The sequence below is a fragment of the Rhyacophila brunnea genome, unplaced genomic scaffold (assembly GCF_057557595.1).
Source record: "Rhyacophila brunnea isolate RB1 unplaced genomic scaffold, BYU_Rbru_1.0 scaffold_15, whole genome shotgun sequence".
Taxonomy (NCBI): Eukaryota; Metazoa; Arthropoda; class Insecta; order Trichoptera; family Rhyacophilidae; genus Rhyacophila; species Rhyacophila brunnea.
This window is the reverse complement of record NW_028232806.1, coordinates 36,561,466-36,577,953: the sequence shown is the minus strand read 5'-3', so window position 1 is coordinate 36,577,953 and position 16,488 is coordinate 36,561,466. Positions and strand designations below refer to the sequence as shown.

Genomic DNA, 16,488 nt, shown 5'->3' with positions numbered 1-16,488 from the left:
TAATCACAAAATAATTTGATACTTCTACCTATAAAGACTGAATATTACAATAGGTATATGAGTGTGTAGCTGTCAGTATATTATTGATCATTATATCTATTTTTAATTTATCAAATTATTCGACCGCAATAATATATTCCCAGCGACTCATATTCCAGTAAACAACTTATTACATGTATCAGCAGATTGGATGGCGATTTGAAACACGTTATCGCAATGGAAAATTAATCTAATGTCCATTCTCATAGTATCATATTATATTATGACTGTAATAATAAATAAAATTCACAGCTACTCGAATTTAAGCAGCTGACTCGTTCAATATAATTATGTACTAGAATATAATGTTTAGGTATTACTTTCGACTGTATAAATTACGAATAATGATTTATCAAAATGTCACTCGAATATACGTTTCCAGTCTGTTACCATCGCAGTCTCTATATCGCTTCGCCCAACTTCTGATTGTACCGACATGCGGACCTCGGATCCGTACCTATCATAAGTTTAGTATTCTATCATAACTGCTGTAACATACTATTGTACCAACCGTTACGCCCAATAAAATTCGCTCCTGCATACATCTTCGACTTCTTCATCATCATCCTCGAACCCCAAATTGGTGACCCCGACGTCATAACCCACACATCGAACACCACCAGCTACATAGTAACTTGATTGAAAGGAATGTTATACTATGGGTGCGTGATTTTTACATGTCTGGATTTGCAGGAATTTGCGATGTTGAAACAAACCAAAATTCATTAAACAAGAATGAGTCTGACAAATTAGTAAAACAATGAAATTGTTTTCAGCAGCCAGAGTCGAAAGTTGGCGATACGGTTGACTCACTTACAGTTACGTAATTTGTGTGTACATAGCAACATAAAAGCTTTTACTATTGCTATTTGACTACTGATTTCTTTTGAAAATGTTGTAGAATACCAAACGATTGGCAATTTTGAGCTTTTTAATACCAATAGGTCAATCCATTACCTGAGTAGCCAAATTTTCATGTAAAAACGTGAAAAACAGTTAGCCAAGCGAGAAAGTTTTCCAGCAGTCATACCACAAGAAGAGACTTAATACTCCCTTACAAAGTTTCCACTACCTACTACTACATAAAGGGATGTGTGTGTAAGTAATATAATTCAAAGCCTTCCTTGGATTTAAGCTCATATACGCAATTCAAAAGTTTTCGTTCGAGGGAGAGTTTGTTTGTGCGGTGAGCTTTAATATAAATGTTTATATTAGAACAATATTATTTCGGAAAGATTGACTATTTCCATGCATATTTTTTGTTTATTTTTATAATTTATTTATTAGGTACTATTAACAATCTATATTTCTTTGACATAATTATTAAAATATAGTAATTAAAGCTGTTCACAACATGTCAGTTCGAACAAAAAATAAACAATAGAATACAGTGAATACAGAAGAAATTATTTTTAAAATCTATCTAAAAGTGTTAATGCATAGCAATATAATGAAGTAGATATATAAATACACTAAAAGCAAGCCACCCAAGGCCTGAACAAAAACGATTCATATGTGCGAGTGAGAAAGTATTCGGCACCCTTATAATCTCTGCGACACGCGCTATAGTAAGATAAAAGATTTACAGATGTAGGAGATGGTTTGCTACGGTGTCGCCGCCAAATCTTAGTTTGCTGAACTAAGCGTCGATAACCGTGTTGCTAAAATTGCTATTTTTTGTGTTAAACATAAAGTCAGTGGTAAATATTTTTAGTTAATTAAGTAGAAAAGATGGTTCTGTGTGTTGTATTAAAATGTGGTAGCCATACTGATAAGCAAGAAGATGGTATTACGTGTCATAGCTAAGTTGATACATGTTTGTAATAATTTATTTGTATATTATTATGTATTTTAATATCAAGTGACCTAGTGTTTCTTTAAAATAACTTAAATTATGGATATATATGGGTATCTATAGTCTAAGAAGCCACCAGTGATAAAAAGTTGGTAAATTATAGCTTATGTAAGAAACATCTTGACAAAAAATATGGGCATGTTCACGTGTTCCAAGTTGGCAGTAAAGAAATAATATAATTATTAACATACCAATACAAACCTTTCAACAAATCGTATAAAAATATTCGCCAAATAAACGGATCTGTGAAACCAAAGGGAAAAAAATATTGATAAAAATCTACATATTAAAAAATTAATTATAGAAGTGGTAAATGTACTTTTTTAAAACTTTTTCAGTAAAATACTGAAGATAAAACAAAACTCAACTTCAAAGTGCCATAAATATTACTGTACAAGCACTTTTTTTGATTACTCATAGTCTAACTCCTTCCTGTAGGAACTTTTCATCACTGCTAGAATATTCATTTCAACATTTTTGGATATGTACGGGATTGATTACGTGGTTGAACAGATATCACAGTGCGATGTTGTTTTATATCTATTTATTTATTTAAAAAAAATACACATTGAGCACATAACAAATTATTATATTAAATACGGTATCGCAATGGAAAATTAGTCTTATATCTATTCCCATTGTATCATATTATATTATGACTGTAATAATAAATAAAATCCACAGCTACTCGTATTTAAACCGCTGACTCGTTCAATATAATTATGTACTGGAATATAATGTTAGGTATTACTTTTGACTGTATAAATAATGAATAATGATTTATCAAAATGTCACTCGAATCTAAGTACCTGGCTCGTAACTATCTCAGTAGATAATAATATGTACTGTCATTGTATTTATACTATTGTACCGATCGTTACGCTGCAACTAAAACTCGCTCCTGCATACATCTTTGATTTCTTCATCATCATCCTCAACACAATAACCCACACATCGAACACCACAGTGGCGACACCAACAAATTCAAGACGTTCACAACATGAAATTTAGAATAAAAAGTACAGGTAAATCAACTTAGTAGAGAAAAAATAATGTTATAGAAAAGAAATAAAATAAAAAAACAACAATAATTCAAAAAAAATACAAATTAAACAATAAAATAGAATTTTAAAAACAAAATACATAATGCATCGCTAAAAATATCTACATCTCTAGGGAGTGCATTGACCAGCTGCACAGCCCTCGCTATTGGTGCCTGGTGAGCCTGACATGGCGAAGCAGCTTTCACCCAAAATAGGTAATGGTTGCGATCACGCATGTAATTGACGGGTGCATAAAAATCAAATTTACCTGAATATCAGGATTGTAAACTGTACCACGTGAGAGCAGAAAATAATGCTTTATGAGCAGAAGTGACCTACGATATTCAAGAGAATGAAAGGTGAGCATGCCTTGAAGAAAGTTAGTCGGAAAATACTCGTTTGAGAAACTGTCAAAAGAAAAATATTAATTATCAAAGTACATTAAAATAAAGATGTTGAAGAAATTTCTTCTGAACACGCTCTAAAACAAGCTTATAGGAAACTTCATAACGACTCCAGATAATCGACCCATACTCAAGAATACTCCGTACTAACGACACATAGAGTGTACGTAAAACATTTGGATTCTTGAATAGCCTGGCTTGTCTCATGACACACGCTCGCACGCAATGCCATAGAAGTGATGTGTGAGCGAAATGATAAACGTGAGTCAAAAAATATGCCAAGATCTTTAATTTTTTATTGGCGCTTCAGTAATATATTTTACATATTATTATTGTTGAATATAATTGGAAATCTTGAGTTAGTATAATATATTTTTTAATAAATTCTACATGTTAAAACCTTAATAAACATAATATATAACCCATTATAAATATATAAATCGTATTGTTAGTATATCGAAATTCAAATTGTATCTTGTAGGTACACACGCAAAGTAATAATATATAATTATAACACATTGATAAAACAATATTATTACTTATTCTGTAGGCAGATAGCATTAACCAACAAATCCAATTAATTACATTTTACTGCTCCCCAACGTGAAATAACATCTCCGGCGCCACTGGCATTATTAATTACCATTATTGCCATGTCATCGTACCTTTTGAGTTATTATAATTTCATAGTTTTAAAGCAATTACCACTGATAACGCAGGTGATAATCGTAATCACTTTCGTAAATTTAATAAGTGTTAATTAACACGTTTTTTTTTTTGCTAAATCTGAGAAAGGATAAGTTTCACTGTACTATTAAGACTAGCACTCACGCATTTTGATCGGCAGATCTCGGGTTATCCAACAGTTGTCTAAATGGAGATATTACTGATAATTTTAATTTCTAATAATAATTATCTACGTATCTAAAAAAATCGGTGTGTATACTTATGTACGCGCGTTAGAAGTTATACTTCTTTGGCGTAACAAAATAAAAACAAAACTTGGAATAACCTAGATTCTTCGACTAGCTCTTAATTATCCTGTTAAATTACACACTCAAGATTTTTCTTGAGCTTATCGGAGCGCCGTTTGGCTTATTTCTATACACTTTAACTTATATTACTAAATTATTTCTCATTGTTTTTATTTTGAAAGTAACAACTGTCTGATTCGCAGCTTACTTCATACTGTCGCGCACTTTCGTAACGGTGTACGCGCGAAGCTCTCAATTTCACTCTCTACCAAAAGAAGTATAACTTCAACAATAAAAAGGTTTTTTTGTATTACGCATCGATTCGATTTTTGAAGAAAATATTATAATTAATGTGTGAACCTTGAAATCATTTATATTTATATCGATATAAGCTTTGGCATTGTGATCTCATCAAAACCGGACTTGATATAAATAAAAAATATTTTGACATGCACATATTTTTCTAGAAAAAAATACATTAGGTTTAATTAATTGTAGTATTAATACTATCGACCGAGGGTACTTGATGGAATTTGAATTCAAATTCTAACGGATTTAAGTTTTTTACTATTCCATATTTTGACTCAATGTGCTCAAATGGAATAGTACAAAACTTATGTACTTGTATGTACTAAATGTACTCCACGTGTGTTCAAATGGAACAGTAAAAACGTAAATGCATTAGAATTTTAATTTATAAGTATTTGTATATTTTAAAGCAGTTTATTTACCTTGCCCACTTCAATTTGTTAAATAAACAATAATTCTTTCATCTAACTAAGCTCGGAAAAACTGAATAAAAAATTATCATAAGTAGACAGTCAAAATACAATTTAAAAATTTTCAGAGAACCCAAGTTGTTCTGATATGTTTTTAAATTCGTTGCAATCGATAAACAACAATTCGTTTTAAGAATGACACTTTCTGATATTAGAGAATACATTGTCATATAAGCATAGATTTTATGCAAGTGACAGAAGATGGAATCGGTATTCGTTTGTTTTTTATTTTAATATTTTATACGAATACAAGTGACAGTATTTGAGAGCTTCTTTTGTTTTGGTTTTTTTAATCTTGTACCTATCAAATGAGTGGATATCATAATAAAGAATTTTGAATTAGGAATGGTTCTACATAAACATAATATACTGAACCATACCCCTTACAAAATTATTATAAATAGATATATGATGCTGTAACATTCATTAAATGAACAAATAAAATAAAACTAAAACTAAAAATAACCCTCGAACGCCTAAGGCATCTAAATTTGTATGTCCATGTCGAAAGGCATTAACGAGTTAAAAACAATTTCTTACTTTAAATGAGTTTTGTAAGTGATTTATTTATGGAAATAGAATAATTTCAAATTCCAATACAACCCTCGAATTGCCAACCAACCGACTCAAATTAATAATTACTATTAATTAACTTCCCTTCCTTCGTCAGTTGAAGTCCCCGTCCTACAAAAAAGTTTGCCCAGTTAATGATTACATAAATCTATCGCGCCCTGTGGAGAAACTCTTTTAGCCCTCTCTTACAACAGAGCTGTTAGAACTAACACATTTTAAGGTTCGATTCATGACACAGTTCTAGTAGAAAAATCGAATAGGGTTCGGTTCCGCGAATACAAAAATCATAAGTTTTTTGCAGCTTTTCTTTTCATTCTATTTGCAAAGTATAAAAATCCCCATTTGACTAGCTACCAAATATGCTGCACCAACTTCATATTAAATAAAAACCAGGCCGATGGACTGGACAACTTACTGGATATTTTGCTTGTCAGTTGTGGTTCAACGGGGATCTGGAGCTGGGTCTAGGACATCCTGCTTATTAATATGTATTTTATTTAACGTAGAACCTCTCCCGTGTCAAAGGTGTGTGCAAAACTGTTAAATCTAATTTCATTTATTGAACTCGAAAAGTAAATATTGAAAAATATTCTTAGCAGTTCGAGCATAATATTATGGTTTTATCATTTTAGTAAAAAATCACATAAAATATTAGATCAGAAGGTATAATATCTTAATTGCACCCCTAGTTTATAGAGCGGTCCATGAAATCGATTTCGTTTTTTATAATTATAATAATTAACCAAAATAATCCTTATATAAGGGCTTATACAGGACATGCTGCCTACTGACAGTAGTGCAATGAAACAGTGTGTCAGTAAGTAGTAGAAGTGAAACAATCATATAAATGCCCAGGTTTTGAGGAATTCATATAAATGTATTGTAACCTCACCAGGGATCAAACCTGAAGCTCACAGATGAGAACCCGGTGCTTTACGCACTTGAATATGTGGGCCACTTGAATGCATGTCGTCTCAATGTGTATTTGATTCGGTGCAACGATCCAAATATTTAAAGTAATATACAAAGTAAAAACACAATATACAAAGTAAAAACAGTTTTTAATCTCACGTCCACCCCGTGGAGGCTAATATACTCTGCTTCATCATCATAAATGGCACCAGAACTTAGGGAGGGTCCTAGCCTCCATCAAGAACTTCTTTTATCTTCTTTGTGTCTCAGTTTCTTCCAGCTGATGTCTACGTGGGCAACTCTAACATATTTGTTGGCACCATCCAAATACAGAAATCTGTGTCTGGCTATCGACCTACGACCATCCAGCCTAGTGTTCATTCACTTGGCGGTTAATCACTGTCCATTCTTGGTACATTCTTGGTATTAAATGCTAAATAAATTTATTCTACGAGTAACATTTATTAAATAAATATTAAAAGTTTTAAGCACCGGCTAGACGCTCATGCTTTACCGCGAGCTTACCTGCACAAACCAGTTTGTATCGAGAAGTCCGTATGTATGGATGGGAAAACGGTAGCTCGCGCAAACCGAAAAACGCTGTAAAAGTGTTCCGTATTTTTTGCACAAACTATACCGCGTGGACAAGTCGCTGCCGTCTAGCTGGCGCATTAAAGTTTCAAACAATACCTAGAAATTCTAGAACGTTGACATTTTTCATAGTTCCAGTTTAGAGTCTTCAAGATTAGAAATCAACGGTTACGGTTTAAACCTAGGGGCGGCAGGTTATATGAAAGTATGGTAAAGCAGGCAAGCATGGTGAAAAAGTATGGTGAGGCATGCTGGTAATCAATTTGCGGCAAAATTTCCACGTTAACATTATATTATATGGCTACTTTATAATGACCGAAGTAAATCCTCCGTGATGCCCTGCTTTTTTTTTTATCGCGTCGCTATTTCTCGTAAGTTGTCGGCTATTGTTGGCTTGCTTCATTCAGTTGTATAAGAAAGCCGATTCCTTGCCTTTTTTATTTAATACCTCTATGGTTTAAACCTTTATGTGTTTTGCTGGATTTGAGAGTTCGGTTCCGGTTCTAGTATTGTCTCTGCCACGCACCAGTTCAGCGAAGGAAATTCTTCGCTGTGTTGCCTCGAAATGATTAATATTGAATCAATTAACTTCGAAGGCGGCGCGTTGCTAAGCAAGCGAAAAAAAAATGAAAATATTACGCGCGAATTATTTAAGTACGCACACAAATAATGATAATATTTTTAACGAAGCACTTTTTGTACGGATTCTTTACAACCCTTTTCAACAGGCAACTGAGGGTTAATTATGAGTTATATCTTCCCAGGTAGTATCGGGTAAAAAACCCTTGAGTTTTTATTTAATTTTGACTCAATCATCACACGGCCGTAAAACCTTTGTAAGGTATAGAATGATCAGGAAACTCAGTAATCATGGTAACTGAAATACCTAACGGGTAAGGAGAAGCAGACAACTGATCTCGAGTAAGGAAGAATACGGAATAAATTTAAACACGTGTCAAGAATACGTCATACGTCGTATATTGATAACTGCTCTCAGTTTATGCATTGACGCTCATTTAATATCAGTGTATCACATACACTTATTAATAGGAATAAGAGACTTTAAATTCGGTGGCCGTCGCGACTTGATTCCATTATACTAATGTAATCAAACATAATATATTATGCTTATCTTGTAATGTCTACTGTGTCAACAAATCAATTCACCAAATCAGTCTTCATCATAAAGCAATACCCCCCCCCCACCCCTCTCCAAAAACAATCCACCCCTCTCTCCAGCAATTCCTCTCCGTATTCGTCAAGAGCCAAATGGCGGTTTGTTAGTAGGTACATACGAACTATATTTTACAGGGAAGATTTCAATGTCGAGAAAGTCGTACCCCCCCCCCCCCATTTTCCTTGGTTTGCAGAAGAATATCAGCTAAAATGCCAAATGAAATTAAATACATTAAACCCGTTTTAGACGGCCTTTATCAGCGCTGAACCTGATGATATTGTGTTGATACGGTTGTTAAATGAGTATTTTTTCTTACCCTATCAGCGACGCCCCCAGGCAGGATGGTCTTGACAACGACCCCGGTGCTTCGGCCCCCGATGATGCCGAAAGCGAGACCGCTCCCGTCATTTTCAAGTTCGATCACCTCCACTTGGGCCCAGTCACTGTTCACCTACAACAAGAAAAACGTAGAAAATTACATATTTAAAAATATACGTAATAATCAAAGACATTAAAGATTGTCCTAATAGTACTAAGCGTAAGGCTCTGGCTTATCATACCAATGGATTTATGTTCAATCCCCGGTGAGGTCAAGATACTTACATATTATTATATAAGACTCTAGCTTGTGTGTTTCTATGTTGTAATTGGTTTACTCGTGGCCTGTTGTAGTGCCTAAAATACAGGTTCTATCGAGATAGTGGTAAAATTTGTAAATGAAAGTGAAGATATAGGATGTCTACGCCACTGCCGGAAATGAAAAGAGACGAGAAACTTACAGATATTGACATATTGTATACCGTCTCGTTTTATCACAATTAATAGCCATGGATTGTGAACAGAGTATCCGAATCTTATAGCTTAGTTACAGTCGACTGTTCTGTAGATGGGTCTTTAGCCTGAAACATTATTATGTATATAAGTACATTGCTATTTTAAACTATTAAAAACTGTACGAATTACATCTTCTATGTTATAAAATGTCGACTGTCTCATCTTTTGAAATTTCGTCGGTTGATCTAAGATTTTTAACTGCGATTAGTTTGGATTTACTACAAGGTCACGCTATTCTACTCATTACATTACCACGTCCCACTCCTACTGCCATGTGAGATCTGTAGTGCATATTATATTGTTTTTGTATGACCAGTGCATGGCGAAGCAAAGTCGTTTGACGTTGACGTTTAAAGACGTTGACAGAATCCATGCGGTTATGTAACAAGAGTTATTACTGAACTCTCTAGTAAAATTTGGATTTAGTATACATATTATTTTTTTATTTGATATACCATATGACATTAAAGCGCAAAATATATTAAAGTGCATGTAGCGGACTATCACGTGACGTCACAGTAAGCTGCCGCTGCGGGAAAAACTGTGTAATGTCGTTTTTCTTATTATACTTTTTCGAATCATGTCAAAATCACGTTTTTTGTTTTTAGTCGTTGGCACTATGTATTTTCTATTAGAATATTGTCTATTATCTATGGTTTTCAGGTTGGGTTCTGTTCAAAATATTATCTATGGATATAATATTGCAAGTAATTTTAACGTCCGCACACGTAGAAACTGTTAAAATTCATTGAAATTAGCAAGGATAATTATTAATAATTCAAAATACTAATACATTAGAGTTGGCACTCTCTATAATTGAATTTAGAGAGGTAGTGATCGTTCAAAATATTCCGCAAAATAACGAAACCATAGACTAAATTTGTCGCCGTGAGAGTGACGTGACATGCATCTCAATTTGATCACAACTTAAGACTCTGGTTTAAACTCAGCACTGCATACCTCGTTAGAACAACGATAAAAATGCTAATATAGCCAAAATCATCCCCAAAATCCTATTACGAATTTTTATCAATACAAAAACCATATACTAAATTTGGTCGCACTGACAGTGACGTGACATGCATTTCAATTTGATCACAACTTAAGCTTCCTTACCTAATACCATGCGATTTCTGATCTTTTACCAGTGAAAAACAGGCTTAATATCTGATAGACCAATAATTCACGTAGCATTTGGTATGTTCAAGTATGATAAGACGTAACCCATTTGTTGTGATATTATTTTCAAGAGGCTCTATGAATTTAAATACCTACTATTCCAGTGCATCGCGTGCCATCATGACAATATGAAAGATTACCAGGAGCCAAGACCAGAATTTACTTCGTAGCGTCGTAAACGCGAACTAACAACAGTCGTTTATCAAAATAAATATAAGTATGAAAAAAAGCCAACACAAGTTATTCCCAGCACGAGAGCGGAGAGTTTAATTCCTCCGTGGGGGATATCACCCCCTTCCTTGCGCACCCCCGCGGCCAAGTTTTCACTGATATTGTTTCGTTATTAATGGTTTGTCCGCAGTGGCAAAGTTTCAGCGGGTAAAAAAATCTATAAGAAAACCGACCTTAACAGCGGCGGAACGGTTCCGACCAATCGGGCAAGGAGCCAGTGGCGAAGGATGGAGGTAGGCTGTTAAGATCCGCCATAAATAATGCACATTAAACTTTGTTAGTCATACGTATTTGTGTTTACAGCGTTTTTATTAGGTCGTATTCTTATTTGTCCGGTGGTTGTTTATCCAGTACAAATCTTGCAATCGATTTTTAACTAACATCCGACCAGCTAGACATTTGAAACTTTTAGAATATATCAGAACACGATGCCAATGCATTCTTTTAATACTTTTAGCTATCTTTAAGTAGAATTAAATTCATTTTCAGTTAATTCTGTTTTGTATGAAAAGTTATTTCGGAAGAAATCCATAATCCAATCCACTATTATTGGTTGCTAAGGGTCTGGGGTCTTAGCAACTAAATTACTAATATATACGTGCGTTACTATGGAAATCGATATGAAATGTCAAAATGACATTTCAGTATTATTTCTATCAAGTAAAAAATTTGTTGGTCGTTTAAAGTCAAGTTTACATGATTCAACAGAAAATTTAAAAACGTTGTATATAAAAAGTTCTTTTTATTTTGTAATTATTATTGAACTAAGACTACAATTTACAGATGGTGTTGATTAGTTTTTAAAAATTAATTAAACTCTGTCTAATCCACACCATAATACACTTGGTATATTCTTGGCGTTTCGATAAAATTGTGCACACTTATTCATTCATACTTATTTGTTTTTATTGGATTTAAAATATATATTACACATATTGTTGGTTATTTTTTTTAACTTATTAAACCCTGCCTAAACCAAACTATAAAAGATAAAAATATTATTCTTTCATAAAATATCCAAGTTATGTGTGATTTAATTGCATAATTTTACATATTTTATAGATAGACGAGTATTTTTTGACTATTATCTATTATGGCTTGGTTTTCGCAGGTTTTAATTGAATTTTTAAAACTAACCAACACCATCTGTAAATTATAGACTTATTTAAATCAAAACAAATACGTATGACTGACATAGTTTAGTGTTTAGTTTAGGTTAAAGGCAGTGTGATGCGAGGTAAAATTAAGGGTATTCTTTTTAGCGATGTTTGATACTTATATTGGTTAGATAAATTATGGAGATGTCGAGTATTGATATAATTAATAATAAAAAAGTTGCATCACATAACAACATATTTTTAATGATTGACTAGAAGGAGAATAGCGACTTTTTTTACTATTAAAAGACATTTGTGATGTGTGTTTATTTCACTTATCTGGTCAACCCGCCATAGTGGGCCTTTCCTGAGCCCGAGCCCTCAAACTTGAGCCCTATCAGCTCCCCCTCTTTTGGGGGCCATGACTCTAGTATCTTATCATAAAATGAAAGATTTCTGATAAGCGAGGCTGAAGAAGAACGTCCTGGCTAGGGATTGCAATACCGAATGAAAATGTCAATACCTTATTGAATTCAATTCTTATTGAATACCGGTATTAACAGAAGTAGGTGCTTCTCAAGAAATATAGCTATTAAAATCTTTTTTAAATATTATTTTATAGCAAAAACCTACGTACCTAAGTACCTACATTTATTATGTTGACATTAAAAAATATGTATTGATCATAATTATTGTAGAACTAGTGATTTTTTACGAATAATTTGAATATTTTGATAATTTTAATTAAAGCCCTCAAAAGTTCATCAAATACAAATAAGTCCCGGCTGCAGGAAAAGCTTCTTAAAATCAACGCTTGTCCAGTCATCAATAATTATTATAAAATAATTTTACATTTTTGTCAAGGATGTTTTCTATTTCGAAATAATATTATGATAATTGATCGCGACAATTACTTAATATAAATATATTTGATGAAATTTCTTTTATTTTTTTACACCCCTATTGGATTCACTCAGAATATTTGCATTTTTACCAGCATATAACTTATAATTCATTTTCAAAAACGTAAACGAATGTACTTTCTAAATACCGAAAATTCCGGTATTTTGGATTTCTAAAACCGGTATTTCGGTATTTATAAGGACTGCAATACCGGTATTGTAATCCCTAGTCTTGGCATAATAAACTCAGACTCTGGTTTAAACTCAGCACTTCATACTTCGTTAGAACAACGATAAACAGGCTAATATAGCCAAAATCATCCCCAAAATCTTATAACAAATTTTTATCAATATAAAAGGTGCTATTTTATGGCAGGAGGGGTAACAGATTTGTAGTTCCGCCACTGCGCCATATCCTTGCGTACGTTTTGTCGCCAGAAGAATTGAAATGGCCTGGCGGTGTAAGCCGAGAGAAGAAAAGTCTCACAAAGTCCGATTAGATTGAACGTGTGTGGTGTCACAATTAAATCTAACGAGATCAAAGAAGTCATTTATATTATAATGTGGATTAGGGGTGGCACAAAGTAGAATATTAGATAGGCTAGCTTTAAGCAAAACTTATATAAAAAGTATACTCACACAAATAATGAAATAACGCTATGGAAAAAAAGCTTGTCACTACTAATTAATAGTGTTATCAAGGTATGCTTATATAAAAATTATGTTAGTTAGTCGTATACTCATATCAACTTCATGCATATATTCATAAAATAAATTAATTAAAGTAGGTGCAAGATTTATGTTTATATAAGTATCTATCTCTAGTTAACTTTTTTTTAAATTTAAAAATCGAACACTATAGATTTTGAAGCCCACTACTGTTTTCAAATTTCAAAGCCAAACTATTCATTATTTAAAATATTAATTCAATTTGGAACTGACGTAACCACTCTGCTATATTATTGAATGCTTTATAATATTTTAAATTTAATAATAATTTCAAAATAAAAACAACTTTTTAAATACAACGTTTTTAAATTTTCTGCTGAATCATATAAACTTGACTTGACTAGCTTAAACGATCAAAAATATTTGTACTTGATAGAAATACTGAATAATGAAATGTCATTTCATATTGATTTCCATAGCAGTGCACGTATATATTAAAAATTTAGATGCTAGGACCCCCTAGCAACCAATAATGGTATCGAAATAACTTTTCATACAAAACAAAATTAACTGAAAATGAATTAAATTCTACTTAAAGATTGCTAAAAGTATTAAAAAATGCATCGGCATCGTGTTCTGATATAATTATTTTAAAAGTTTCAAATGTCTAGCTAGTCGGGAAGTTAGTTATAAATCGATTGCAAGATGTACGAAAATTCTAGGCCGAAGAAGTAAACTTCTAATATATAAAACATTTATAAAGCCATTGGTCACTTATGGCTGTGAGACTCGGTGCTTAACTCAAAACGAAAAAAATAAATTAGCTGTCTTCGAGCACAAAATACTCCGAAAAATCTTTAGACCCACGTTGGAAAATAGGAACTACAGAATAAAAATTAACCACGAGTTGGAAGAGCTAATTGAACAGCAAACAATTACAAGATACTGTAAGTCCCAAAGACTACGATGGACGGGACATGCGGAGAGAATGCCATAAGTTAGAGCGCCAATGATCATGACGAAGTGGCTACCCCAAACGGAAGAGACCCAGAGGCCGTCCAAGAAAGAGATGGGCTGACGCTGTAGAAGTGGACTGGCTTCATATAGGAAGACCCGGTAACTGGAGAAGTGTGGCGAGAGACCGGATTGAGTGGAGAGCGGTTATAGTGGAGGCCAAATCCCACCCAGGGATGTAGTGCCGTGGAAGAAGAAGAAGAAGAAGACATAATGTAGGTACTCGCGTGCTTTATAAAATACGGATATGATAAAATGTACAATTTTTACTCGAAATAATCAAAATAAAATTTATAAAAACAATGCTAACGATTGCCATACATTTAGCAGGTAGACATTGACCTATCGTAATCTTGATAAAAACTTTTTTAGATCTTAATCGTACTTACACTGGCTGGATATAAAAATTGGCAACCTCAAAAACCTAAATACTAGCCGGCTTTATTATTGATCGAATTGAATGAAGCAGATAAGATGACTAAGGCCATACATGTCATTCGGCAAGTGTACCTACAATCAAATGAAACAATACAGTGGGGCATTAAACTACTACAACATCGCTTGATCGACAAATTCACAAGTTCGGCTGTACGTCGCAGCTAAGAACTAGAAACCGTAAAGAGTGAAATGAGTTTATTATTTTGATGAAATTTGTAAAGTATACATACTGTTATTTATATGTATGCAAACGCTGGTTTAAGTGACGAGTGTATCCAAAAAATGTAAAGGTGAAATGACAGCGAACATTTCTCAGAGTGTAGAATACTCACGTCTCTGTTTTTGCTAGTACTCTGAAACAGCAATTAGTAAAATACCTCACGTAGAGGTCTTAGAAAAATCTATATTAAAAAAAATAGCACCTTAATAGACAGCGTATAAAAATGGTATTGAGAAACTACTACTACTATAGTATGTTATGCCGAAATATTCCCTCAATTAATATAATATCTTACATGATTAGTTAAAATATTTAATAAAATACAAAAAATATGATATTTAGATTTATCACAATTTAAAAAATAAGTTTTTTAATTGCACCGACAGTGGCCGATTCGTAAGATCAGCCACATATAAAGCTATGGGTTGAACGATTCATCATACGGCTTATAAAATAAATAATTTATACTTTACTCTGTAATATAACATTCCCTTGCGTAAATGAATGTTCCTGTACGATTTTGAAACCTTGACATGTACGAAATTCGATATAAAGAGAATTGATATTATGTTCTGGTGCCAGTGAAGAATCCTTCGCATTTCATGGACGACTAGGCATACAAATGTCTATACTGGAAGACATTGCCACCAAATAAAGTCTCTCGGCCAACTTAAAGAGACGCGTTCCCCAATTCTTCGGTCACATAGTAATAAGAGATCCAAACAACCTGGAGAGAAAAGGTGATATCTGGTAGCGTTAAACGGAGAAAGCCGCGGGAGTGTACGTCTTCCAGATGGAGCAGCACCATTAAGGAAGCGACTGAATTAACAATTACTAAAGGGATCGCAGGATCGGTATAAAAATTTTTGGCAACCTCTGTGATTTCAGTGATAACCGTCTTCAGTACCTACTGAGACAAATGATTTGAAATATAAATAGCAATTATAGCGACATATGCTATGTAACTTACATTGAAAGCAATTATCAAAATAAATATACCTACTCAAAAAACACCATGTTATATCAAAAAAATCTACTAGTAACTAGTAGGTACTTAGGTAAATTTGTTAATAAATTACCCAAGCTTGTAAGTACATGTTAATATTTATATATTTAGAAAAAAGAGTATTATGGCATTACAGCGATTGGCCAATGCGCCATAATACATAATAAATACAAATTATAAAAATGACTTAATTACAAACAACAACCAATATAACAAGAAGGTATGTTCTTATGTAGATATTAAAGTAAAATAATAAATACAATTTTAAATTTAACCTATTTAACACGTTATCAAACATGATATAATTAATAAAAAAATAAATCAACTTTTATGGTGCCATTAAACAAGGTAATCGCACGATACACAGCATCGTGGAATATCACATCCGTCTTGCGACGGGGAATCATGAAGACCGTAGAGTGACGAGTGATATTGGTGGGAACATGAAAATTAATATTTACCAGTATATACGGATTGTAAATGAACCCACGAAGAAATAAAAGAAATGCTTGTTAAGTTTGTAAATTGAATGTTTTCAATGATCCGTGTTT

General features: G+C 33.0%; 1 protein-coding gene across 1 annotated transcript in view; it reads right to left on the bottom strand.

Moving 5' to 3' along the window:
- Positions 1-16,488, bottom strand: part of LOC147075289 (multiple PDZ domain protein-like) — a 665,568-nt gene that overhangs the window by 532,035 nt on the left and 117,045 nt on the right. The window contains exon 3 of the mRNA XM_085942916.1: positions 8,664-8,798. Within this exon, the coding sequence (XP_085799042.1) occupies positions 8,664-8,798 (135 nt within the window). The remainder of the gene's footprint in view (positions 1-8,663; positions 8,799-16,488) is intronic.